General features: G+C 59.9%; 1 protein-coding gene across 1 annotated transcript; it reads right to left on the bottom strand.

The window, feature by feature from the left end:
• Positions 1-279: 279 nt before the first annotated feature.
• RASAL3 (RAS protein activator like 3) lies at positions 280-27,634 on the bottom strand. The gene is made up of 22 exons (XM_064701160.1): positions 27,380-27,634; positions 26,866-27,099; positions 26,681-26,770; positions 22,780-23,104; positions 21,693-21,826; positions 20,791-20,863; positions 20,181-20,242; positions 18,854-18,945; positions 17,356-17,479; positions 15,836-15,934; positions 13,960-14,514; positions 11,873-12,017; positions 11,222-11,366; positions 10,018-10,254; positions 8,679-8,880; positions 8,502-8,602; positions 8,097-8,111; positions 6,713-7,082; positions 5,132-5,251; positions 3,425-3,594; positions 1,705-1,780; positions 280-402 (listed from the first exon to the last, which is right to left on the bottom strand). Exons 1-22 carry the CDS (start codon positions 27,632-27,634, stop codon positions 280-282), a joined length of 3,747 nt encoding a protein of 1,248 aa, XP_064557230.1.
• Between the last annotated feature and the right edge of the window lie 344 nt (positions 27,635-27,978).

Raw genomic sequence — 27,978 nt, 5'->3', positions numbered from 1 at the left:
CACACTCTGGTGGCATCACCATCACCACCAGGCTCATGGTGACACCTTGGGGACATTTGGTGTCACACGCTGGTGGCATCGCTGTCGTCACCAGGTTCATGGTGACACCTTGGGGACACTTTGGGGACATTGTGGTGGCCCCGGGTCCTTCACAGCTTGGGGACACCTTGGGGACACCTTGGGAACACCTTGGGGACATCTGGTGTCACACACTGGTGGCATGGCCATGACCACCAGGCTCATGGTGGCACCTTGGGGACACTTTGGGGACATCTGGTGTCACACGCTGGTGGCATCGCTGTCATCACCAGGTTCATGGTGGCCCCTTGGGGACACCTTGGGGACATCGAGGTGGCCCCGGGCCCTGCGCAGCTCCTGCTCCAGCCCCGACAGGCGCCGCTCCTGCCCAGGGGACACCGAGATGTCACCCTCTGTGTCACCTCCAGGTCACCAAGGTGGCACCTTGGTGGCACCCTCTGGGTCACCTCTGTGTCCCCAGTGTCCTCTCTTTGTCACCCTCTGTGTCACCTTGGTGTCACCCCCAATGTCCACCCAGTGTCCCCAATGTCCCCCAATGTCCACCCAGTGACCCAAATGTCCCCCAGTGTCCCCACTGTCCCCCCAATGTCCCCTCAATGTCCCCCCCCAGTGTCCCCCCAATGTCCTCAATGTCCCCCAGTGTCCCCAGTTCCATCCCAGTCTCACCAGTTCCCTCCCAGTTTGTCCCAGTCCGTCCCAGTGTCACCAGTCCCCTCCCAGTATCCCCAGTGTCCCCTCCCAGTCTCTCAGTGTCCCCAAATGTCCCCAGTGTCCCCTCTCAGTGTCCCCAGTGTCCCCTCCCAGTTTGTCCCAGTCCGTCCCAGTCCCCCCAGTTCCCTCCCAGTCTCACCAGTGTCCCCAGTGTCCCCCCAGGGTCCCCTCCCAGTATCCCCAGTTCCCTCCCAGTTCCCTCCCAGTTTGTCCCAGTTCCCTCCCAGTCTCACCAGTGTCCCCAGTGTCCCAAATGTCCCCAAATGTCCCCTCCCAGTGTCCCCAGTTCCCTCCCAGTTTGTCCCAGTCCGTCCCAGTCCCCCCAGTTCCCTCCCAGTCTCCCCAGTGTCCCCAATGTCCCCCCAGGATCCCCTCCCAGTTCCCTCCCAGTTCCCTCCCAGTTTGTCCCAGTTCCCTCCCAGTCTCACCATTGTCCCCAGTCCTCCCAGTGTCTCCCAGTGTCCCCTCCCAGTCCCCCCAGTATCCCGTCCCAGTCTCCCCAGTTCCCTCCCAGTCCCTCCCAGTTTGTCCCAGTCCGTCCCAGTCTCACCAGTTCCCTCCCAGTTCCCTCCCAGTTTGTCCCAGTCCGTCCCAGTCTCCCCAGTCCCTCCCAGTTCCCTCCCAGTCCGTCCCAGTCTCACCAGTTTGTCCCAGTTCCCTCCCAGTCCGTCCCAGTCCATCCCAGTCTCCCCAGTTCCCTCCCAGTATCCCCAGTTTGTCCCAGTTCCCTCCCAGTTTGTCCCAGTCCGTCCCAGTCTCCCCAGTTCCCTCCCAGTATCCCCAGTTTGTCCCAGTTCCCTCCCAGTTTGTCCCAGTCCGTCCCAGTCTCACCAGTTCCCTCCCAGTTTGTCCGTCTGTCTCAGTCTCACCAGTTCCCTCCCGGTGTCCCCGGTGTCCCCAGCGTCCCAGTCTCCCCAGTCCCTCCCAGTCCGTCCCAGTCCGTCCCAGTCTCACCAGTTCCCTCCCTCTCTCCTCGTTGCTTTTCAGCCTCTCCAGGTCCTTCCTGCGGGTGCCCTCGGCCGCCGTCAGCCTGGGATGGAACGGGATGAACTGGGATGAACTGGGATAAACTGGGATGAACTGGGACAGACTGGGATAAAATGGGATGAACTGGGATAAACTGGGATAGACTGGGACAGACTGGGATGACTGGGGCTAACTGGGATAAACTGGGATGAACTGGGATGAACTGGGACAGACTGGGACAGACTGGGACAGACTGGGATAGACTGGGGCTAACTGGGATAAACTGGGATGAACTGGACAGACTGGATAGACTGGGGCAACTGGGTAGATAAACTGGATGAACTGGGACAGACTGGGATAGACTGGGGCAAACTGGGATAAATGGGATAAACTGGGTAAAATGGGACATTGGGAGAACTGGGGCAAACTGGGATAAACTGGGACAGACTAGGATGGGACCAAACTGGGACCCCAAACTGGGACAAACTGGGACCCCAAACTGGGACCTCAAACTGGGACAAACTGGGACCAAACTGGGACCCTAAACTGGGGCCAAACTGGGGCTGGGATGGGACCCCAAACTGGGAAACTGGGATGGGATCAAACTGGGACCAAACTGGGACCAAACCGGGACCAAACTGGGACTCGAATTGTAACCAAACTGGACAAACTGGGACCCAAACTGGAAAACTGGGACCCAAACTGGGACCACAAACTGGGACCAAACTGGGACAAACTGGGACCCCAAACTGGGCCAAACTGGGCCAAACTGGGACCAAACTGGGACCCCAAACTGGGACAAACTGGGACAAACTGGGACCAAACTGGGACCAAACTGGGACCCCAAATTGTAACCAAACTGGGACAAACTGGGACCCCAAACTGGGACAAACTGGGACCCCAAACTGGGACAAACTGGGACCCCAAACTGGGACAAACTGGGACCCCAAACTGGGACCCCAAACTGGGACAAACTGGGACCCCAAACTGGGACAAACTGGGCCAAACTGGGACCCCAAACTGGGACCCCAAACTGGGACAAACTGGGACAAACTGGGACCTCAAACTGGGCCAAACTGGGACCCCAGACTGGGCGCTGTGTCCCACCTGGCCGCCAGGTTGGCGGCGCGGGCGTTGCCCTCGTCCCCTGATTTGGGGTCCCCTGTGTTCAGTGACACCCCAGCTTTGGCACACCCCAAATTTGGGACCCCCCCACCCCATTTTCGGGGTTCCCCACCCCAATTTCAGGCTGTCCCACCCAAATTTCAGGGTTCACCACCCCATTTTTGAGGTGTCCCCACCCCAATTTCCAGGCGCTCCACCCCATTTTGAGGGTTCCCATCCTGATTTTGGGGTCCCCCACTCCAATTTCGGGGCTCCCATTCTGATTTTTGGGGTTCCCATCCCCACCTGGCCGTCTGGCATTGCCCTGGTGCCCCCACCTCAATTTCGGGGCACTTTCCCCTAAATTTCGAGGTTCCCAACCCAATTTTAGGACCCCCCCACCCCATTTTCGGGGTTCCCCACCCCATTTCGGGGGTCCCCACGCCCACCTGGCCGCCAGGTTGGCGGCGCGGGCGTTGCCCTCATCCCCTGATTTGGGGTCCCCTGTGTTCAGTGACACCCCAGCTTTGGCACACCCCAAATTTGGGACCCCCCACCCCATTTTGGGGGTCCCCCACCCCATTTCGGGGGTCCCCACGCCCACCTGGCCGCCAGGTTGGCGGCGCGGGCGTTGCCCTCGTCCAGCTGCCCCCGCAGCCGCTCCAGGCGCTCCCGGTGCCGCTCCTCGGTCCGGGCCGCCCGCGCCTCCGCCCGCTCCAGGCGCTGCCGCAGCTCGGCCAGCTCGGCCCGCAGCGCCTCCAGCAGCCGCCCGTGCTGGGGACACCGGGACGGGGACATTGGGGACACCGGGGACACCGGGGACTGGGGACATTGGGGACATTGGGGACATTGGGGACATTGGGGACATTGGGGACACCGCCCGCTCCGCCCGCAGCGCCTCCAGCAGCCGCCCGTGCTGGGGACACCGGGACGGGGACATTGGGGACACCGGGGACACCGGGAATTGGGGACATTGGGACACTGGGGACATTCGGGGATACCGGGATTGGGGACTTGGGGACACTGGGGACAACCGGGGACACCGGGGATTGAGGACATTGGGGTGAACGGGGATTGGGGACACCGCCCGCTCCAGGCGCTGCCGCAGCGCCTGCCCGCAGCCGCCCGTGCTGGGGACACCGGGACGGGGGACACGGGACAACCGGGGACACCGGGGGACACCGGAATTGGGGACATAGGGGACATTGGGGACATCGGGGGTTACAGGGGATGGGGACTCCGCCAGATCCAGGCGCTCCCGCAGCGCCCCAGCAGCCGCCCGTGCTGGGGACACCGGGATGGGGACATTGGGGACACCGGGGACAACCGGGACACCGGGAATTGGACATTGGGACATTGGGGACATGAGGGGTTACAGGGGATGGGGACTCCGCCCGCTCCAGGCGCTCCCGCAGCGCCTCCAGCAGCCGCCCGTGCTGGGGACACCGGGACCGGGTCACCGGGACAACGGGGACACCGGGGATAACGGGGGACACCGGGGACTGGGGACATTGGGGACACCGGGGATACCGGGGATAATGGGGACTGGGGACACTGGGGACACCGGGGACACCGGGGAATGGGGACTGGGGACATTGGGGACACCGGGGACACCGGGGATAATGGGGACTGGGGACATTGGGGACACCGGGGATAACGGGGATAACCGGGATTGGGGACATTGGGGACACCGGAGGACACCGGGGATACCGGGGATACCGGGGATAACGGGGATAACGGGGATTGGGGACATTGGGGACACCGGGGGACACCGGGAACTGGGGCACACTGGGGACATTGGGGACACCGCCCGCTCCGCCGCAGCGCCTCCACAGCGCCGTGCTGGGGACAACCGGGACGGGGACATGGGGACACCGGGGGACACCGGGAATTGGGGACATTGGGGACACTGGGGACATTGGGGACACCGGGGATACCGGGGATACCGGGGATAATGGGGACTGGGGACATTGGGGACACCGGGGACACCGGGGGACACCGGGGATTGGGGACATTGGGGACACTGGGGACACCGGGGATAACGGGGACACCGGGGATTGGGGACATTGGGGACATTGGGGACACCAGGGACCCGGTTACCGGGGACTGGGGACACTGGGGACCGAGTTACCGGGGGCTGGGGGCACCGGGGACGAGGTTACCGGGAGGTACCGGGAGGTGTCACCCAGCCCCGGACACCTCCTCCCGTGCTGGGGACACCGGGACGGGGGCACCGGGGTTTGGGGACACCGGGATGGCGTCACCAGGGCTTGGGGACACTTGGGGACACCGGGGATTGTCCCCCCGTTACCTTCTCGAGCGGTCTCAGCCCGTAGAGCTCCCCCGGCGCCGCCGCGTCCTCGGCCAGGCGCTGCCACGGCACCGAGGGCTTGCGGGGCAGCGACGCCGACGAGCGGAGCTTCCCCCGGGGCTGCGACAACGGGGACAGACCGTGAGTGCCACCAGAGCCCCGTTACTGCCACCAGATCCCCGTTAGTGCCACCAGAACCTGATTGGTGACACCAGAACCCCGTGAGTGCCACCAGAGCCCCGTTAGTGCCACCAGATCCCCGTTAGTGCCACCAGATCCCCGTTAGTGCCACCAGAGCCTGATTGGTGCCACCAGAACCCCGTTAGTGCCACCAGAGCCTGGTTGGTGCCACCAGAGCCTGATTGATGCCACCAGAACGTGATTGGTGACACCAGAACCCCGTTAGTGCCACCAGAACCCCATTAGTGCCACCAGAACCCGGTTAGTGCCACCACACCTCCATTAGTGCCACCAGAGCCTCACTGGTGCCACCAGAACCCCGTGAGTGCCACCAGAGCCTGGTTGGTGCCACCAGAGCCTGATAGTGCCACCAGAACCCCGTGAGTGCCACCAGAGCCTGGTTGGTGCCACCAGAGCCTGATTGATGCCACCAGATCCCCGTTAGTGCCACCAGACCTCCATTAGTGCCACCAGACCCTGATTAGTGTCACCAGATCCCCGTTAGTGCCACCAGATCCCTGTTAGTGCCACCAGAACCTGATTGGTGACACCAGAACCCCGTTAGTGCCACCAGAACCCGTTAGTGCCCCCAGAACTGATTGTGACACCAGAACCCCGTTAGTGCCACCAGAACCCCGTTAGTGCCACCAGACCCTGGTTAGTGTCACCAGAACATCGTTAGTGCCACCACACCTCCATTAGTGCCACCAGAGCCCCATTAGTGCCACCAGATCCCCGTTAGTGCCACCAGAGCCTGATTGGTGCCACCAGAGCCTGATTGGTGGCACCAGAACCCCGTTAGTGCCACCAGATCCCTGTTAGTGCCACCAGAACCCGTTAGTGCCACCTGAGCTGAGTGGTGCCACCAGAGCCTGATTGGTGCCACCAGAACCCCGTTAGTGCCACCACACCTCCATTAGTGCCACCACATCCCAGTTAATGTCACCAGACCCCCCGTTAATGTCACCACAACTCCATTAGTGCCACCAGATCCTGATTAGTGTCACCAGAACCCCGTTAGTGCCACCAGAACCCCGTTAGTGCCACCAGATCCCCGTTAGTGCCACCAGACCTCCATTAGTGCCACCAACACCATTAGTGCCACCACAGCCCCATTAGTGCCACCAGAACCCCGATTAGTGCCACCAGAACCCCGTTAATGCCACCAGAACCCAGTTAAGGCCACCAGAAGCCAGTTAGTGCCACCAAATCCCAATCAGTGCCACCAGACCCCCATTAGTGCCACCACACCCCCCTTAATGTCACCACAACCCCATTAATGCCACCACACCCCATTAGTGCACCACACGTCCATTAATGTCACCAAACCCATTAATGCCACCACAACCCCATTAATGCCACCACACCCCAACCCCTGATCCCGGTGCCACCGTCACTCACCGGGCCATCCCCGCTGCCCGGTGTCCCGGTGCCACCCCCGGGCGGTGTCACTGTCCCCTCGGCCGCGCTGTCACCCTCGGGCGGGCACCGCGTCCCCTTTCCCTGCGCTGGCACGCTCTGGGTGCGCTGGACGTGGCGGCGGCGCCGCGCCGGGACCGGCTCCGGTGTCCCCGGGGGTGTCCCCGAGGGTGGCACCGAGGGTGGCACCGGGGGTGGCACCGGGGGTGGCACCGGGGGTGGCACCGTCGTTGTCCCCTCGTCGTGGGCGCGGAGGCGGCGGACGCTGGTCAGGGATTGGCTCTTGAGGAGGGGGCTGTGCTTGGGGAGGTCCCGAGGGGGGAGGAATCCCGGCCTGGGGGGGTCCGAGGGGCTGGGGACAGACAGACGGACAGATGGACAGATGGACATGGGGACAATGGGGACAATGGGGACAATGGGGACAATGAGGGTAATGGGGCAATGGGATCAATGGGGACAATGGGGACAATGGGGACAATGGGGACAATGGTGACAATGGGGACAGATGGACATGGGGACAATGGGGACAATGGGGACAATGGGGACAATGGGGACATTGGGGCTGTGCTTGGGGAGGTCCGAGGGGGAGGAAACTGGTTTGGGGGCTCCAAGGGGCTGGGGACAGATGGACAGATGGACATGGGGACAATGGGGACAATGGGGACAATGGGGACGATGGGGACAATGGGAAAATGGGACAATGGGACAATGGGGACAATGGGATCAATGGGGACAATGGGGACAATGAGGGTAATGGGGCAATGGGATCAATGGGGACAATGGGGACAATGGGGTCAATGGGGACAATGGGATCAATGGGGACAATGGGGACGATGGGGACAAGGGGATAAAACCCAGCCTGGGGGGCTCCGAGGGATTGGGGACAGACAGACGGACATGGGGACAATGGAGACAATGAGGGTAATGGGGACAATGGGGACAATGGGGACAATGGTGGCAATGGTGACAATGGGGACAATGGGGCTGTGCTTGGGGAGGTCCTGAGGGGGGAGGAATCCCGGCCTGGGGGGGTCCGAGGGGCTGGGGACAGACGGACAGATGGACAGATGGACATGGGGACAATGGGGACAATGGGGACAAGAGGAGAAATCCCGGTCTGGGGGGCCCCGAGGGATTGGGGACAGACAAATGGACATGGGGACAATGGGGACAATGGGGACAGACGGACATGGGGACAATGGGGACAATGGGAGCTGTGCTTGGGGAGGTCCCGAGGGGGGAGGAATCCCGGCCTGGGGGGGTCCGAGGGGCTGGGGACAGACAGACGGACAGATGGACAGATGGACATGGTGACAAAGGGGACAATGGTGACAAAGGGGACAATGGGACAACAGGACAGGGGGACAAGGATTTGGGGTTCCTCTGGTCCCACCATGATTTGGGGTCCCTCAGATCTCATTTGGGATCAGGAGATGGATTCCATCCCACCAGGGTTTGGGGTCCCCTCTGATCTCACCAGGGTTTATGGTCCTTCTTATCCCACCAGGGTTTTGGGTCTCTGTGATCCCACCAGGGTTTGGGGTCCCCTCAGATCCCACCAGGATTTGGGGTCCCTCTGTTCCCACCAAGATTTGGGGTCCCTGTGATCCCATTTGAGATCAGGAGATGGATCCCATCCCACCAGGATTTGGGGTCTTCTCATCCCAGCCACACTGGGGGTACCCCATCTCCATCCAGATGTCCCCAGGTGTCCCCAGATGTCCCCAGGTGTCCCCAGATGTCCTCATTGTCCCCAGATGTCCCTGGGTACCTCCTGGTGGTGGAGCTGAGCTGGACGGACACGGGGACGGGTGTCCCCTCCCTGATGGCCCTGAGGATGGTGGGCAGCGGCTCCAGCTCCTCCTGCGTGGCCTGGAGGACACCACGGGGACATTACTGGGTGGACCAGGAGGTGACAATGGGGACAGAGGGACGGTGGTGGTGGCACCTGGTCGAGGCTGGAGAAGATGTCGCAGAGCAGCAGGTGGAGCGTGGCCAGCTCCAGGGCCAGGTCCACCACGCCGTCGTAGGTGGCCATGTGGGCGCTGGCCTCGGGGGTGGACACGGCGTGAAGGAACTCGGTCATGGTGGCCCAGTGGTGCTCCAGGAAGCCGTTCATGAAGGTCATGTAGGGTTCCTTGTCACCAAACCTGGGGGCAAGGGGTCGTTGTCACGGTCACTTGGTCCATCATCGTGGTCAAGGGGTCATCACCATGGTCAGGGGTCACCACCATGGTCATGGGTTATTGTCATGGTCAGGGGTCACCACCATGGTGATGGTCAAGGGGTCATTGTCATGGGTCACTCCCATGGTCATGGGTCATCATCATGGTCAGGGGTCACCACCATGGTCATGGGTTATTGTCATGGTCCAGGGGTCACCACCATGGTGATGGTCAAGGGGTCATTGTCATGGGTCACTCCCATGGTCATGGGTCATCATCATGGTCAGGGGTCAACACCGTGGTCATGGTCACATGGACCATCATCATGGTCTGGGGTCATTGTCATGGTCAAGGGGTCACCACCGTGGTCATGGTCAAGGGGTCACCATCATGGTCTGGGGTCAACGTCATGGTCAGGGGTCATCATCATGGTCATGGGTCATCAACATGGTCCTGGGTCATCATCATGGTCAAGGAGTTACCACCATGGTCTTGGCCAAGGGGTCACCACCATGGTCATGGGTTATTGTCATGGTCTGGGGTCATCATCATGGTCAAGGGGTCACCACCATGGTCTTGGTCAAGGGGTCACCACCATGGTCATGGGTTATTGTCATGGTCTGGGGTCATCATCATGGTCGTGGGGTTATCATCATGGTCAAGGGGTCACCACCATGATCACTTGGTCCACCATCATGGTTGGGGATCGCCACCATGGTCATGGGTCATTGTAATGGTCAAGGGGTCACCACCATGGTCATGGTCAATGGATCACCACCATGGTCATGGGTTATTGTCATGGTCATGGGTTATCATCATGGTCACATGGGCCACCATCATGGTCAAGGGGTCACCACGATGGTCTGGGGTCATCATCATGGTCTGGGGTCACCACCATGGTCATGGGTCTTCGTCATGGTCATGGTCAAGGAGTCACCACCATGGTCTGGGATCATTGTCATGGTCATGGAGTCACCACCATGGTCATGGTCATGGAGTCACCACTATGGTCATGGTCAAAGGGTCATCGTCATGGTCATGGATTATCATCATGGTCATGGGTCAGCATCATGGTCACATGGGCCACCATCATGGTCAGGGGTCACCACCATGGTCACCTACGTGGTGAAGTTGGCCAGGTTCTGGATGACCTTGGCCACCAGCGTGAGGCTGCGGGCGGTGGCCTCACCGGGGTACTCCTGGACCAGGCCGAAGAGGCTGGGGGACATGATGGCCGGGCAGAGGAACCTGAGGAACAGCGAGGCCGACACCAAGCGCCGGCCGATGTCCTCCTTGCCACGCGCCGCGCACGCGTCCCACCACGCCGAGAACACCTCGGCCAGCTCCGACGGGAAGGACCTGCCCGGGGACACCGTGGTCATGGGGACAGGGGACACGTCAGGGCCACCACGGGGTGGTGGTGGCATCATGGGGGGGTGGTGGCATCATGGGGAGGGTGGGCATCAAGGGGTTTGTGTGGTTGCGTGTGTGTGGAGGCCACCAAGCTTGTCCCCATGTCCATCATGATGTCCACCCCCATGTCCATCCCCATCTCTGTCACCCATGGTTGTCCCCAAACTTGTCCCCAGGTCCATCCTGGTGTCCATCCCCATCAAAAATTTGTCCCCAGGTCCATCCTGATGTCCATCCCCATCCCAAAATTGTCCTTGGGTCCATCCTGGTGTCCATTCTCATTTCTGTCATCTATGGTTGTCCCCAAACTTGTCCCCAGGTCCACCCTGATGTCCATCCCCATTCCTGTCCCCAAACTTGTCCCCAGAATTGTCCCCAGGTCCATCCTGGTGTCCATCTTGATGTCTATCACCATCCCTGTCATCCATGGCTGTCCCCAGGTCCATCCTGGTGTCCATCTCCATCCCAAAATTGTCCTTGGGTCCACCCTGATGTCCACCTCCATCCCTGTCCACTAATTCTGTCCCCAAACTTGTCCCCAGGTCCATCCTGGTGTCCACCCCAATGTCCATCCCCATCCCAAAATTGTCCTTGGGTCCATCTTCATGTTCATCCCCATCCCATGTCATCCATGGTTGTCCCCAAGCTTGTCCCCATGCCCACCCTGATGTCCATCACCATGTCCACCCCAGGATGGAGCCCATCCCCATCTTTGTCCCCAAATTTGTCCCCAAATCCACCCTGGTGCCACCCCAGGACGGTGACAATCCCCAACCCCTGGTCCCCATCCTGTCCCTGATTCCACCACCATGTCCCAGCTCCTCCCAGGTTCTCCTGGCCCTGGTGCCACCCTGATGTCACCCTGATGCCACCCCAGATGTCCCCAAGGTGTCCCCAAGGTGTCCCCACTCACTCGGAGCCGTCGGTGATGCGCCTCAGGGTCTCCTCGCACACCTGCCGCAGGTGCTGCTGGTGCTCCGACAGCTCCAGCCCCGAGATCTTGCTGGGGTCCACCTCGAAGCTCTGCTCGGAGCTGCAGAGCTGGGCCACCACCTCTCCTGGGGACAGGGGACAACCCGTGAGGGGACCGAGGGGTCATCAAGGTGGAGATGGATGGGAGGAACCCAAAACACGTCCCCATGGATGGTCAGGGATGTCCTACAACCCATGAGGGGACCAAGAGGTGACCACCACCTCCCCTGGGGACAGGGGACAGCCCGTGAGGGGACCAAGGGGTCACCAAGGTGGGGATGGATGGGAGGAACCCATAACACGTCCCCATGGGTGGTCAGGGATGTCCTACAACCCATGAGGGGACCAAGAGGTCACCAAGGTGGGGATGGATGGGAGGAACCCAAAACACGTCCCCATGGATGGTCAGGGATGTCCTACAGCCCATGAGGTGACCGAGGAACCCACATCACATCTCCATGGATGGTCAACGATGTCCTACAACACATGAGGTGACCAAGGAACCCACACAACATCTCCACAGATGGTCAGGGGTGTCCCACCACCCCCATGTCCATCCCACCCGAGGTGTCCCTGTGTCCCCTGGGCGTACCCAGCGTGTCCTGCAGGTACTTGGCCCCCACCAGCTTCATGTACTCGTCGATGGCCTTGGTGGCCAAGGTGTTCTCGCGGAAGATCAGCGCCTCGTGGTCATCCAGGCGGTCGAGCTCGGCCACGCCCAGGTCGGTCAGGAAGGACTGAGGGGACAGGTGGGGACGGTTTGGTGGCATTTGGGACACCTCAAAGGGTTTGGTGGCATTTGGGACACCAAAATGAGCAGGGCAACCATGATGTGTCTTCTGGTGTTCTTCTGTGTCTGGTGTGGTGTCCTAACTCATTCAACACAACTCAGTGCAACCCAACCCAACCCAAACCATCAAACCCAACTCAACCCAACTCATCCCAACCCAACGCAACCCAACCCAACTCAATCCAACTCAACACAATGCGTCCATCTCATCCCAACCCAACCCAACCCAACCCAAACCATCAAACCCAACTCAACCCAACTCATCCCAACCCATCTCATCCCAACTCAACCCAACCCAACCCAACCCAATGCGTCCATCCCATCCTCACCCAACCCAACTCAGCCAACCCAACCCATCCCAACCCAACCCAACCCAAACCATCAAACCCAACTCAACCCAACTCATCCCAACCCAACCCATCCCAACCCAACCCAACCCAACCCAACCTAAACCATCAAACCCAACTCAACCAACTCATCCCAACCCATCTCATCCCAACTCAACCCAACCCAACCCAACCCAATGCGTCCATCCCATCCTCACCCAACCCAACTCAGCCAACCCAACCCAACTCATCCAACATAACCCAACCAATCCCATCCTCACCCAACCCATCCCAAACCAACTCAAACTAAACCCAACCCATCCCATCTTCACCCAACCCAACCTAACTCATCCCATCCCATCAATCCCAACCCAACTCAACCCAACCCAACTCATCCAACCCAACCCAACCCAACCCAACTAATCCAACACAACCCAACCCAACCCATTCCATCCTCACCCAACTCATCCCATCTTCACCCAACCCATCCCAAACCACCTCAACCAACTCATCCCTACCCAACACATCCCATCGTCTCCCAGCCCAACTCATCCAACTCAACCCAATCCCTCCCATCCTCACTCAACTCAACCATCCCATCCCATCCCATCTTCACCCATCTCATCCAACTCAACCCAACCCATCACATCTTCACCCAACCAACTCATCCCAACCCTACCCATCCTCACCCAACCCAACTCATCCAACCCATTCCATTTTAACCCAACTGAACTCACCCAACTCACCCAACCCATCCCATCCTCACTCAACCCAACCCATTCCAACCCAACCTGTCCAACTCAACCCAACCCAACTCATCCAACCCATCCCATCCTCACCCAACTCAACCAACCCAACCCATCCCATCTTCACCCAACCCAACTCATCCCAACCCTACCCATCCTCACCCAACCCAACCAATCCAACCCATTCCATTTTCACCAACCCAACTCATCCCATCCCATCAATCCCAACCAACACAATGCATCCATCTCATCCTAACTCAACCCAACTGAACTCAACCAAACTCTTCCACCCCAACCCTACCCAACTCCTCCATCCCATCCCACCAATGTCAACCCAACCCAATGCAATACATCCATCTCATCCCAACCCAACTCAGCCCAACCCAACGCATCCATCTCATCCCAACTCAACCGAACCCAACCAAACTCAATCTAACCCAACTCAACTCAACCCAAACCATCTCATCCCAACTCATCCAACCTAATCCAACTCATCCCATCAATCCCAACCCAACCCAATTCATCCATCTTATCTCATCCCAACTCAACCCAACCCCTCCTTGCTCAACCCAAATCATCCCATCTTCACCCAACCAAACTCATCCAACCCAGCCCAACTCATCCAACCCAACCCATCCCATCACATCTTCACCCAACCCAACCCAACCCAACTCATCCAACCCATCCCATCTTCACCCAACTGAACTCCTCCAACCCAACCCATCCCATCTTCACCCAACCCAACCTAACTCACCCAACCCAATCCATCCTTGCTCAACCCAACCCATCCAACCCACCCCGCCCCACCCGTGCCCACCTTGGCCTTGCCGGTGCTCTGCAGCACGCGCACCAAGGCGCCGGCCAGCTCCTCCTTGTGCCGCGCGGCGATGGCCGGCTCCAGCCGCCCGCACAGCTCCCGGTAGTGGAAGGTGATGAACTCCGCCAGCTCCTTGTAGCGCACGATGGGCAGCACCCTCACCTGCCGGTAACGCCCGCGCAGCCGCAACGCCGGCGCCGGGTCGGCGGCCACGCCGGCGCCGCTCAAGGTGTACCAACGCTCCAGGGGCTGCCACGCCGCCAGCTCGGCCAGCGGGATGGTGACAGAGGCCACCGGGTGCCACCCGGCGGGGTCATCGTGGTGCTGCTGCTGGTGGCACAAGGTGACGGTGAGGGCGCGCGCCGGCGGCAGCGCGGCCAAGTGGAAGAGCTCGCCCCAGAAGAGTTGGCCGTCGTCACCGGGCGGCTTGGCCGTGGTGCGGGCGAAGACGGCGCCGTCCAGCTGGAGGTGGCAGCGGAGGCGGCGCCGCGCGGGGAGGTGGCGGCCCTCGAAGAGGGACAGGGACAAGGAGAGGTCCAGGCGCTCGCAGTTGTCCTGGGGGGACAATGGGACATGGGGACAGAGGGACAGGGGGACAATGGGGACAAAGGGATGGACAAGGGGACAATGGGATAAGGGGACAAAGGGGATGGACAAGGGGACAAGGGACAAGGGGACGATGGAGAAGGAGACAAGGGGACAAGGAGATGGACAAGGGGACAAGGGGACAATGGGGACAAAGGGGATGGACAAGGGGACAAGGGGACAATGGGATAAGGGGACAAAGGGGATGGACAAGGGGACAATGGGGACAATGAGAAGGAGAGAAGGGGACAAGGAGATGGACAAGGGGACAAGGGACAATGGGGATAAGGGACAATGGAGAAGGGGACAAGGGGACAGGGGGACAAGGGACAATGGACAAGGGGACAAGGGACAAGGGGACAAAGGGGACAATGGAGAAGGAGACAAGGGGACAAGGAGATGGACAAGGGGACAAGGGACAATGGGGATAAGGGGACAACGGGGACAAGGGACAATGGAGAAGGGGACAAGGGACAAGGGGACAAGGGACAAGGGGACAAGGGGACAAGGGGACAAGGAGATGGACAAGGGGACAAGGGACAATGGAGAAGGGGACAACGGGACAATGTGGATAAAGGGAGAAAGGGACAATGGGACAAAGGGGACAAGCGGGATGTGGGTGGCGGTCGTGGGGACAAGGGGACAAGGGACAAATGGACAATGGGGATAAGGGGACAAGGGATAAGGGGACAAAGGGACAAGGGGACAATGGGGATGTGAGTAGGGGTCATGGGGACAAGGAGGACAAAGGGGATGGACAAGGGGACAATGGGAGTCCCCAAGGTGTCCCTGAGGTGCCCCCAGGTGTCCCCAAGGTGTCCCCAGGTGTCCCTCACCGGTGACCACATTGATGTCCGGCCAGAGCTGCTCAGACAGAGCCACCCCTGCTGTCCCCTCCCTTGGAGACCCCAAAAATCCCCAAAATCCCCAACATTCCCACCCCTGGATGTCCCCGAGGTGTCCCCAAGATGTCCCCGAGGTGTCCCCAGGTGTCCCCAGGGTGTCCCCAGGGTGTTCCCAGGGTGTCCTCAGGTGTTCCCCAAGGTGTCCCCAGGTGTCCCCAAGTGTCTCCAGGTATCCCCAGGTGTCCCCAAGGTGTCCCCAGGTGTCCCTCACCGGTGACCACGTTGATGTCCAGCCAGAGCTGCTTGGACAGAGCCACCCCTGCTGTCCCCTCCCTTGGAGACCCCAAAAATCCCCAAAATCCCCAACATTCCCACCCCTGGATGTCCCCGAGGTGTCCCCAAGATGTCTCCAGATGTCCCCAGGGTGTCCCCAGGTGTGTCCCCACCTTGTTGGGCTGCGCCGTCCGCCGCAGCTCCTCGATCCAGCGGTCACGCTCGGCCAGGGAGGAGCAGCCGAAGGAGCGGCTGCCGGCGGGGGTGATCACCTGGGGACAGTGAGGGACAATGAGGGGACAGTGAGGGTGATGGGGACAGTGAGGGTGACAGGGACATTGAGGGGACACAGAGGAGTGGCTGCCGGCGGGGGTGATCACCTGGGGACAGTGAGGGACAATGAGGGGACAATGACATTGAGGGGACAATGAGGGTGATGGGGACACTGAGGGGACACTGAGGGTGACAGGGACATTGAGGAGACACAGAGGAGCGGCTGCCGGCGGGGGTGATCACCTGGGGACAGTGAGGGGACAATGTGGGGACAATGAGGGTGACAGGACATTGAGGGGACATTGAGGATGACAGGGACAATGAGGGGACACTGAGGGACATTGAGTGTGACAGGGACGCTGAGGGGACATCGAGGGTGGCAGAGACATTGAGGAGCAGCCGAAGGAGCGGCTGCCGGCGGGGTGATCACCTGGGGACAGTGAGAGGACAATGAGGGGACAATGAGGGGACAAATGAGGGGACAATGAGGGTGACGGGACATTGAGGGGACGCTGAGGGGCCACAGAGGGTGACAGGGACATCAAGGGTGACAGGACACTGAGGGGACACTGAGGGTGACAGGGACATTGAGGGGACACTGAGGAGCAGCTGCCGGCGGGGGTGATGACCTGGGGACATTGAGGGGACAGTGAGGGGACAATGAGGGTGATGGAGACATTGAGGGTGACAGGGACATTGAGGGGACACTGAGGGTGACAGGGACATTGAGGGGACACTGAGGAGCAGCGGCCAGCGAGGGTGATCACCTGGGGACAGTGAGGGGACATTGAGGGGACACCAAGGGGACACTGAGGGTGATGGGGACATCAAGGGGACATCAGAGGTGAGAGGGACACTGAGGGGACAATGAGGGTGACAGGGATATTGAGGGGACACTGAGGGTGACAGGGACACTGAGGGGACAATGAGGGTACGGTGAGGGTGACGGGGACATTGAGGGGACACAGAGGAGTGGCTGCTCTCAAGTGTGATCACCTGGGGACAGAGGGACAATGAGGGGACAGGGACATGGAGGGTGACAGGAACACTGAGGGGACACCAAGAGGACACTGAGGGTGACAGGGACATTGAGGGGACCCTTTTGGGGTTCAAGGTCCCCATTTTTGGGCTCAGGATCCCAAATTTTGGGATTTGTGTCCCCATTTTTGGGGTTTGTGTCCCCATTTTTGGGTTTAGGAGCCCTTTTTGGGTTCAGGGTCCCCATTTTTGGGATTTGTGTCCCCAGTTTTGGGGTTTAGGTCCCCATTTTTGGGCTCAGGATCCCAATTTTTGGGATTTGTGTCCCCATTTTTGGGGTCAGGGTCCCCATTTTTGGGTTTAGGAGCCCTTTTTGGGTTCAAGGTCCCCATTTTTGGGGTTTGTGTCCCCATTTTGGGGTTCAGGAGCCCCTCGCCCGTACCTGGAAGCAGAACCTCTCTCCCACCAGGCTGCCGTGCACCGGCCGGACGATGACGTTGTCACCCGTGAGGTCCAGCTCGGGTGGTGGCACCAGGGACTCGCGGGATCCGCTGCGGCTGGGGACCCTGGGGGACACAATGTCACCAAAAAGGGACCCTGAGGGGACAGAAATGTCACCAGGACCCCCCAAAAAGGGACCCTGAGGGGACACCAATGTCACCGGGAGCCAAAAACGGGGACATCAGTGTCACCAGGACCCCCCAAAATGGGACCCTGGGGGGACACCAATGTCACCGGGAGCCCAAAAAGTGACCCTGAGGGGACACCAATGTCACCGGGACACAAAAACGGGGACATCAGTGTCACCAGGAGCCCAAAAATGGGACACAAATGTCACCAGGACCCCAAAAACGGGACACCAATGTCACCAGGACACCAAAAACGGGGACATCAGTGTCACCAGAACCCCCCAAAAAGGGACCCTGGGGGGACACCAATGTCACCGGGACACAAAAAGGGACAGAAATGTCACCAGGACCCCAAAATGGGACACCAATGTCACCGGAGCCCAAAAATGGGGACAGAAATGTCACCAGAACCCCCCAAAAATGGACCCTGGGGGGACAGAAATGTCACCAGGACCCGGAAAAGGGACATCGGGATGACACTGAGGGGACAGAAATGTCACCAGGACCCCCCAAAATGGGACCCTGAGGGGACACCAATGTCACCGGGACACCAAAAATGGGGACATCAGTGTCACCAGGAGCCAGAAAATGGGACACAAATGTCACCAGGACCCCCAAAAGGACCCTGAGGGGACAGAAATGTCACCAGGAGCCCAAAAACGGGGACATCAGTGTCACCAGGACACAAAATGGGGACAGAAATGTTACCAGGACCCCGAAATGGGGACATTGAGGTGACACTGATGGGACACAAATGTCACCAGGGCACCAAAAATGGGGACAGAAATGTCACCAGAATCCCCCAAAAAGGGACCCTGGGGGGACACCAATGTCACCGGGAGCCAAAAATGGGACACAAATGTCACCAGGAGCCCCCAAAAAGGGACAGAAATGTCACCAGACCCCTAAAATGGGACCCTGAGGGGACACCAATGTCACCAGGACCCAGAAAAGGGACATCGAGATGACACTGAGGGGACACCAATGTCACCAGAACACCCAAAAAGGGACCCTGAGGGGACAGAAATGTCACCAGGACCCCAAAATGGGGCCAGAAATGTCACCAGACCCATAAATTGGGACCCTGAGGTGACACTGAGGGACACAAATGTCACCAGGGCACCAAAAATGGGACAGAAATGTCACCAGACCCCTAAAATGGGACCCTGAGGGGACACCAATGTCACCAGAACACCCAAAAAGGGACACAAATGTCACCAGGAGCCCAAAATGGGACAGAAATGTCACGAGGACACCAAAATGGGGACATTGAGGGGACAGCGGTGTCACCAGGCCAGGAGTGTCCCCTACCTGTCACCGTCGGGCGCTGCCGCCACCCTGTGGTCACCCTTGGTGGCACCGCGGCTTCTCCTGTCCCTGAGGAGCCTCTTCCACAGCAGCCCCTGGGGACAGCGATGGGGACAGGGGACAATGAAGGGACAGGTGACAATGAGGGACAGGTGACAATGACAGGGACAGGGGACAATGAAGGGACAGGTGACAATGACAGGGACAGGGGACAAGTGACAGGGAGGGGACAATGAAGGGACAGGGGACAATGACAGGGACAGGTGACAATGACAGGGACAGGGGACAATGACAGGGACAGGTGACAATGATGGGGACAATGTGACAATGACAGGGACAGGGGACAATGAAGGGGCAATGTGACAATGACAGGGACAGGGGACAATGAACGGACAGGTGACAGGTGACAATGATGGGGAGGGGACAATGAAGGGACAGGTGACAATGACAGGGACAGGTGACAATGAAGGGACAGGGGACAGGGGACAATGACAGGGACAGGGGACAATGACGGGACAGGGAAGTGACAGGGACAGGGGACAATGACAGGGACAGGTGACAATGAAGGGACAGGTGACAATGAATGATGGGGAGGGGACAATGACAGGGACAGGGACATGACAGGGACAGGGACAATGAGGGACATGGGACAGGGACAGGATGATGGGGACAGGGACGGGACAATGACGGGACAGAGGGACAGGGTGGACAGGGAGTGACAGAGGGACAATGACAGGAGGGGACAATGACAGGGACAGGAATGACAGGGCAGGTGACAATGGGGACATGTGACAATGACAGGGACAGGTGACGGGACAATGGGGAGGGACAGGGAGGGACAAGGGAGGTGACAGGTGACAGGGAATAGGACAGGGGACAGGGACAATGACAGGGAGGGGACAGGGACAGGGACAGGATGGGGACAATGACAGGGGACAAGACAGGTGACAGGGGACAGGGACGATGGCAGGGAGGTGACAAGGATGGGGACAGGGACAGAGGACAGGGATAGGGATGGGACAGGGATGGGGGACAGGTGACAGTGACAATGACAGTGACAATGACAGTGACAAGGAAGGGGACAATGACAGAGGACAATGGACATGACAAGGAATGACAATGACAGGACATGACAGTGCAAGACAGGGGACAATGACAGTGACGATGGACAATGGACAGGTGACAGGACAATGACATGGACAGGGACAGGTGACAAGAATGGACAGTGACAAGACAGGGATAGGAAGGACAATGACGGAATGGACGTGACAGTGACAGTGACAATGACAGTGACAATGACAATGACAATGACAATGACAGTGACAGTGACCTTGACGTTGCTGAGCTGGGAGCTCGGGGGGGGCTCAGCCCGAGGACCCCTCTCGTCCGGGTCTGGGGGGGAAACCAGTATAGACCAGTATAAACCAGTATAGACCAGTATAAACCAGTATAGACCAGTATAGACCAGTATAGACCAGTATAAACCAGTATAGACCAGTATAGACCAGTATAAACCAGTATAAACCAGCAACCCCCCTGTAACCCCCAGTGCCCCCCAATCCCTCCCAGTCTCTCCCAGTACAAACCAGTATAACCCAGTCCCTCCCAGTATAACCCAGTCCCCTCCCAGTCCCTCCCAGTTTGTCCCAGTCCCTCCCAGTATGTCCCAGTATCCCCCAGTAACCCCTCCAGTCCCTCCCAGTCCCTCCCAGTATAAACCAGTATAACTCGATCCCCTCCCAGTTTGTCCCAGTCCCGCCGCCTCCATACAACATAACCAGTCCTCCATCCTCCGCTCTCCAGTATAACCCAGTATAACCCAGTATAACCGTCCCTCCAGTCTCAGTACCCATCCTCCCATATAACGGTACATTCAACCTCCCAGTCCTCATATAACCCAGTATAACCCAGTATAACCCAGTGCCCCCCCATGTCCTCACCAGGGTCCCTCCTGCCCACGTTGGTGGCATCAGAGGTGGCGCTGCCAGCGCGGGTCCTGCTGCGCCAGGGACCCTGGGGACACCACGGGGACACTGAGATGCCACCAAGGTGTCACCACCCCCAGGGGACACCATGAGATGCCACCAAAGGGACACCACAAAGTGCCACCACCCCCAGGGGACACCAAAGGGTCAGGGGGTGACATCAAGGGACGCCAGGAGATGCCACCACCCAGGGGACACCCAGAGGACACCAGGAGGTGCCACCAAGGGGACACCATGAGATGCCACCACCATGAGTCCACACCCAGGCACTGTAAGATGCCACCAAGGACACCAAGGCCACCACCAAGGGGACACTGAGATGCCACCCAGGTGTCACCACAGTGCCACACCGGGACACAGGAATCCACAAAGGGACACAGGATGCCCCCACATGAGGTGCCACCACCCAGGGGACACGTAGATGTCACCAGGACACTGAGATGCCACCAAGGGGACACTGAGATGAACCAGGACCCATCGAGATGCCACCACCCATGAGATGCACACTCATAGTGCCACACCAGGGGACCTGAATGCCACAAGGTGCAACACAAAGTGCCACCAACCCAAGGGACACTGAGATGCCACCGAGGTACACAGAGGTGCCACCAAGGGGACACCAAAGGGAACAGATTGCCACCACCCACAAGGTGCCACCACACCCAGGGGCACTGAGATTCACCATGGAACAGAGTGCCACCCCAAGGGACACTGACGTGCCACCAACGTGTCACCAGAGTGGACCCCATGAGGTGCCACACCCCAGGGACATTGAGGTGCACCCAGGTCACAGGAGATGCCACCACCAGGTGCACACGAGGTGCCACCACCGCGTGTCACGCGATGTCCCCTCTCACCTGCTCGTTGTCCCTGGGCAGTGGCACCAGGTGCCCGTCCAGCAGCGAGAACAGGGACACGTCCCACACCTGGGTGGCATCGGGTGGCACCGGCGATGTCCCCAAGGGTGGCAGGGATGTCCCCACGGGCGGCGCTGAGGGGACACAACAGGGCGGGGGGGGGGACACGGTGGCATTGTCACCCACGGAGGGGACAGGAGGCACCAAAGGCCTCCCCTGATGGCCCCCAATGTCCCCTCCTGTCCCCCGCTGTCCCTGCTATCCCCCATCATCCCTGCTGTCCCCACTGTCCCCTTGTGTCCCCCGATGTCCCCTCCTGTCCCCACATCCCCTCCTGGTCCCCAATGTCCCCAAGTGTCCCCTCATGTCCCCTTTGTCCCCAAGTGTCCCCACTGTCCCCAAGTGTCCCCAAGTGTCCCCATATCCCCTGATGTCCCCTGGTGTCCCTTTCTGTCCCCTCAGGTCCCCAATGTCCCCTCCTGGTCCCCAATGTCCCCAAGTGTCCCCACATCCCCTCCTGGTCCCCAATGTCCCCAAGTGTCCCCACATCCCCTCGTGTCCCCCTCATGTCCCCTTTGTCCCCCAAGTGTCCCCTTTGTCCCCAAGTGTCCCCCGATGTCCCCTCCTGTCCCCACATCCCCTGCCATCCCTGCTGTCCCCTCGTGTCCCCTCAGGTCCCCTCAGGTCCCCACTGTCCCCAAGTGTCCCTACTGTCCCCTCGTGTCCCCCGATGTCCCCTCCTGTCCCCACATCCCCTGCCATCCCTGCTGTCCCCTCGTGTCCCCACTGTCCCCAAGTGTCCCCACTGTCCCCAAGTGTCCTCACCGCCCCCAAGTGTCCCCAAGTGTCCCCACATCCCCTCCTGTCCCCCTCATGTCCCCTTTGTCCCCCAAGTGTCCCCACTGTCCCCAAGTGTCCCCCGATGTCCCCTCCTGTCCCCACATCCCCTGCCATCCCTGCTGTCCCCTCGTGTCCCCTTTGTCCCCTCATGTCCCCTTTGTCCCCTCGTGTCCCCTCATGTCCCCTTTGTCCCTCGTGTCCCCCAATGTCCCCAAGTGTCCCCACTGTCCCCAAGTGTCCCCCTCACCTTTACCCGCCTTGCACGGCGCCGAAATCGCCCTCCTGAACAGCGAGCGCCGCGCGCTGGCCTTGGCGACACCTCTGTCCCCTCCCCTGTCCCCTCCCCCTCTGTCGCCCCCTCTGTCGCCGCCGCTGTCGCCGACAGTGTCGGGGTGGCTGTGGGAGCGCCGCCAGCCCTGCAGCCGCGCCCAGCGCCGGCTCCCCGGGGACCCCCCCAGTTTTTGGGGGAGAACCCCGAGTTTTTGGGGCTCCCCGGGGGCCGCCGTGCGCCACTTGTAGGATTTCAATAGGGCGGGGGGCGACAGGGGGGCCGAGGGGGCGTCCGGGTCCATCTGTGGGGGGAGAAAAGGGGAAAAAAGGGGAAAAAAGGGGAAAAAAAGGGATTTTGGGGTTTGGGGGGTCAATTTTGGGGGGTTTCTATGGGGTGGTTCTGGGGTTTGTGGGGTTGGGGAGACAATTTTGGGGTTGGAGGAGCTGAATTTGGGGCTGGGGTACTCAATTTTGGGGTTGGGGGAGCTGAATTTGGGGTTGGGGAGTCAATTTTTGGGGTTGGGGGAGTCAGTTTTGGGGGGTTTAGGGGGTGGGTTTGGGTTTGTGGGGTCAATTTTGGGGTTGGGGGACTCAGTTTTGGGGGGTTTAGGGGTGGGTTTGGGTTTGTGGGGTTTAGGGAGAGAATTTTGGGGCTGGGGAGCTGAATTTGGGGTTGGGGGAGTCAATTTTGGGGTTTGTGGGGTCAGTTTTGGGGGGTTTCTATGGGGTGGTTTTGGGGTTTGTGGGGTTGGGGAGACAATTTTGAGGCGGAGAAAGCAATTTTTGGGTTGGGGGAGTCAATTTTGGGGGGTTTAGGGGGTGGGTTTGGTGTTTGTGGGGTCAATTTTGGGGTTGGGGGACTCAATTTTGGGGGGTTTAGGGGTGAGTTTGGGGTTGTGGGGTTGGGGGAGCAATTTTGAGGTGGAGAAAGCAATTTTTGGGTTGGGGGAGTCAGTTTTGGGGGTTTAGGGGTTGGATTTGGGGTTTGTGGGAGCAATATTGGGGTTGAGGGAGCAATTTTGGGGTTGAGGGAGTCAATTTTGGGGGGTTAAGGGGGGGTTTGGAGTTTGTGGGGTCAATTTTTGGGGTTGGGGGAGTCAGTTTTGGGGGGTTTTGGGGTTGGATTTGGGGTTTGTGGGAGCAATATTGGGGTTGGAGGAGCTGAATTTGGGGTTGGGGGAGTCAATTTTGGGGTTTGTGGGGTCAATTTTGGGGGGTTTCTATGGGTGGTTTCGAGGTTTGTGGGGTTGGGGAGACAATTTTGGGGTTGGGGGAGCTGAATTTGGGGTTGGGGGAGTCAGTTTTGGGGGGTTTAGGGGGTGGGTTTGGTGTTTGTGGGGTCAATTTTGGGGTTGAGGGAGCAATTTTGGGGTTGGGGGAGTCAATTTTGGGGGGGTTTAGGGGGGGTTTGGGGTTTGTGGGGTCAATTTTTGGGTTGGGGCAGCAGTTTTGGGGTTGGGGGAGCTCAATTTTGGGGTTTGTGGGGTCAATTTTGGGGGTTTCTATGGGGTGGTTCTGGGATTTGTGGGGTTGGGGAGTCAATTTTGGGGTTGGGGGAGCTGAATTTGGGGTTGGAGGAGTCAATTTTGGGGTTGGGGAGCTGAATTTGGGGGGTTTTAGGGGTTGGATTTGGGGTTTGTGGGGTCAATTTTGGGGTTGGGGGAGTCAATTTTGGGGTTTGTGGGGTCAGTTTTGGGGGGTTTCTATGGGGTGGTTCTGGGGTTTGTGGGGTTGGGGAGACAATTTTGGGGTGGAGGAAGCAATTTTTGGGTTGGGGGAGTCAATTTTGGGGGGTTTCTATGGGGTGGTTTCGGGGCTTGTGGGGTTGGGGAGACAATTTTGGGGTGGAGGAAGCAATTTTTGGGTTGGGGGAGTCAATTTTGGGGTGTTTATGGGGTGGATTTGGGGTTGGGGGAGTAGCGGGAGCTGAATTTGGGGGGTTTAGGGGTGGGTTTGGGGTTGGGGTGATGGGGGAGTCATTTTGGGGGTGGATTTGGGGGTTACAGGGTGGGGGGAGCTGAATTTTGGGGGGTCCAGGGTGACAGGGGGACAGGGGAAAATGGGACAGGGGGACAGAGGGACAGAGGGACAGAGGGACAGAGGGACAGAGGGACAGAGGGAGAGGGGTAAAGCGTGACAGGGGACAGGCGGACATGGGACAGGGGGAAATGGGGACAGGAGGACAGGAGGACAGAGGGACAGATGGACAGTAGACACGATGATAGAGGGACAGAGTGACAGGGGGAAATGGGGACAGGAGGACAGGGAGAAATGGGGACAGAGTGACAGAGGGACAGAGTGACAGAGTGACAGACGGACAGACGGACAGGGGGACAGGGGGAAATGGGGACAGGGGGACAGAGTGACACAGTGACAGAGGGACAGACGGACACGATGACAGAGGGACAGAGGGACACGGTGGGAGGGGGTAAAGCGTGACAGGGGACAGGGGGACATGGGACAGGGGAAAATGGGACAGGGGACAGGAGGGACAGAGGGACAGACGGACACGATGATAGAGGGACAGAGTGCCAGGAGGAAATGGTGACAGGAGGACAGGGGGAAATGGGGACAGGGGGACAGAGTGACAGAGGGACAGACGGACACGATGACAGAGGGACAGAGTGACAGGGGGACAGGGGGAAATGGTGACAGGAGAAATGGGGACAGGGGACAGGGAGACAGAGGGACAGAGGGACAGGGGGAAAGGGGGACAGGGGAAATGGGGACAGGGGGAAATGGGGACAGGGGGACAGGGTGACACAGTGACAGAGGGACACGGTGACAGAGTGACAGAGGGACACGGTGGGACAGGGGGACAGAGTGACACAGTGACGGGGGACAGAGAGACACGGTGACAGAGTGACAGAGGGACAGAGTGACAGGGGGACGGGGGAAATGGTGACAGGAGGACAGGGGAGGGACGGAGGGACAGGGGGACGGGGGGCACAGAGTGACAAAGTGACAGAGGGACAGACGGACACGGTGACAGAGTGACAGAGTGACAGAGGGACAGAGGGACAGACGGACACGGTGACGGAGTGACGGAGGGGGAGAGGGTGACAGAGGGACAAAGGGACAGGGGGACAGGGGGACAGGGGGACAGGGTGACACAGTGACAGGGTGACACAGCGACAGAAGGACAGACAGACACACCGACAGACCGACGGACACGCACCGACAGCCGCCCCATCGCCACCCCCGAGCCCCGGGCGCGGGCGGCGGCACCGGCGCCGCTTCCGTCGCGCCCCAAAACCGCGCTCCCCTCCCCCGCCTTTCTCGCTTTTGTCACCTCCCCCCCCCCTTTGTCACCTCCCCCTTGGTGGCACTTCAGGACCCCCCCAGTGCCATCCTCCAGGTGCCACCTGAGCTTTTTTTTGGGGTTTTTTTTGGCTTTTTTTGACTTTTTTGGGGCTTTTTTTGGTGTCACCGCCACCCCCCAAATTGTCACCTCAGTGTGGGGGGGGCACCATTTGTCACCCCCACTTTGTCACCCCCCCTTGGTGGCACTTTAGGACCCCCCCCCACCTGTCAGTGCCACCCCCCAGGTGCCACCTGCGCCTTTTTTTTGGCTTTTTTTGGTGTCACCGCCAAAATTGTCACCTCAAGGGGGGGGTGGCGGTGGCCACATCCTCCCGCGATAATGGGGGAGGGGATGGGGGGGGTGACAAAAATTTTGGGGTCCCCCCCCGACCCCCCAACCCCGACCCCCCCACCTTTAGCATCTCCTGAGGGGATTTGGGGACAATTTTTGGGATTTTTTTGGGGAGAATTTTGGGGTTTTTTGGGGTTTTTGGTGTCTCCCCCCCATCCCCCGAGGTACCTCCGGTGCTGCCGCGGCCGCGCTCGGTTCCTGTGGCGGCTTCCCCACATGTGACCGAGCGGGGCACACCCCCGGAGCCTTCCTCCCGCTCCTCCTCCTCCTCGGAGCCTTCCTCCTCCTCCTCCTCCTCAGGGAGGGGATGGCGCTGGGGACACCGGGGGGACACCACAGGTGAGGGGACACCACAGGTGAGGGGACACCTGGGACCTGGTTCGTTCTGGGCAGGAGTTTGGGTCACACCCTCGGAGCCTTCCTCCCGCTCCTCCTCCCCTCGGAGCCTTCCTCCTCCTCTTCCTCCTCCTCCTCCTCCTCGGGGACACGCAGGTGACACCAGGGGGACACCACAGGTGAGGGGACACCTGGGCCCCGGTTCCTTCCTGCAGGAGTTTGGGGCACACCCTCGGAGCCTTCCTCCTCCTCCTCCTCCTCCTCCTCGGAGCCTTCCTCCTCCTCCTCCTCAGGGAGGGGATGGCGCTGGGGACACCGGGGGGACACCACAGGTGAGGGGACACCACAGGTGAGGGGACACCTGGGACCTGGTTCGTTCCTGCAGGAGTTTGGGGCACACCCTCGGAGCCTTCCTCCTCCTCCTCCTCCTCCTCCTCCTCCTCCTCCTCCTCCTCCTCCCCTCGGAGCCTTCCTCCTCCTCCTCCTCCTCCTCAGGGAGGGGATGGCGCTGGGGACACCGGGGGGACACCACAGGTGAGGGGACACCTGGGACCTGGTTCGTTCTGGGCAGGAGTTTGGGGCACACCCTCGGAGCCTTCCTCCTCCTCCTCCTCCTCCTCCTCCTCCCCTCGGAGCCTTCCTCCTCCTCTTTCTCCTCCTCTTCCTCGGGGACACACAGGTGACACCAGGGGGACACCACAGGTGAGGTGACACCTGAGCCCGGTCCCTTCCTGCAGGAGTTTGGGTCACACCCTCGGAGCCTTTCCTCCTCCTCCTCCTCCTCCTCCTCCTCCTCCCCGATGCGACACTTGAGGGTCCCGGGATGTGACACCAAGGCCATGGAGGTGACACCACAGGTGAGGTGACACCTGGGACCCGGTTCCTTCCCCATTTGACCGGATCACACCCTCAGAGCCTTCCTCCTCCTCCTCCTCCTCCTCGCTGGGGACACGCCGGTGACACCAGGGGGACACCGCGGGTCACCCCTCAAAGGGGTGGTGGCAGCTCCTGGAATCCCCCCGTGATGTGACATTTGGGGGGGTCCCAGGGCGGGACATCGAGGCCATGCAGGTGCCACCATGGGTGAGGGGACACCGCAGGTGAGGTGACACCAAGGGACACATGGCCATGGAGGTCCCACCATGTCCCCATCCATGGCCATGTCCACGTCCCCAATGATGTCCA

Source organism: Zonotrichia leucophrys, unplaced genomic scaffold (genome assembly GCF_028769735.1).
Source record: "Zonotrichia leucophrys gambelii isolate GWCS_2022_RI unplaced genomic scaffold, RI_Zleu_2.0 Scaffold_365_51557, whole genome shotgun sequence".
NCBI classification, from domain to species: domain Eukaryota; kingdom Metazoa; phylum Chordata; class Aves; order Passeriformes; family Passerellidae; genus Zonotrichia; species Zonotrichia leucophrys.
Note: the sequence above shows the minus strand (reverse complement) of the source record. Positions and strands in the feature narration are given on the sequence as shown.

Coding starts and splice junctions, on each gene's coding strand:
- RASAL3 (XM_064701160.1), bottom strand. CDS start 27,634: ATGGCCTTGGTGTCACATCCCGGGACCCTCAAGTGTCGCATCGGGGAG. Junction 14,515..15,835: donor GGACGGCGCAGCCCAACAAG/GTGGGGACACAC, acceptor TTGTCCCCCCAG/GACAACTGCGAGCGCCTGGA. Junction 11,367..11,872: donor GTACCTGCAGGACACGCTGG/GTACGCCCAGGG, acceptor CCCTGTCCCCAG/GAGAGGTGGTGGCCCAGCTC.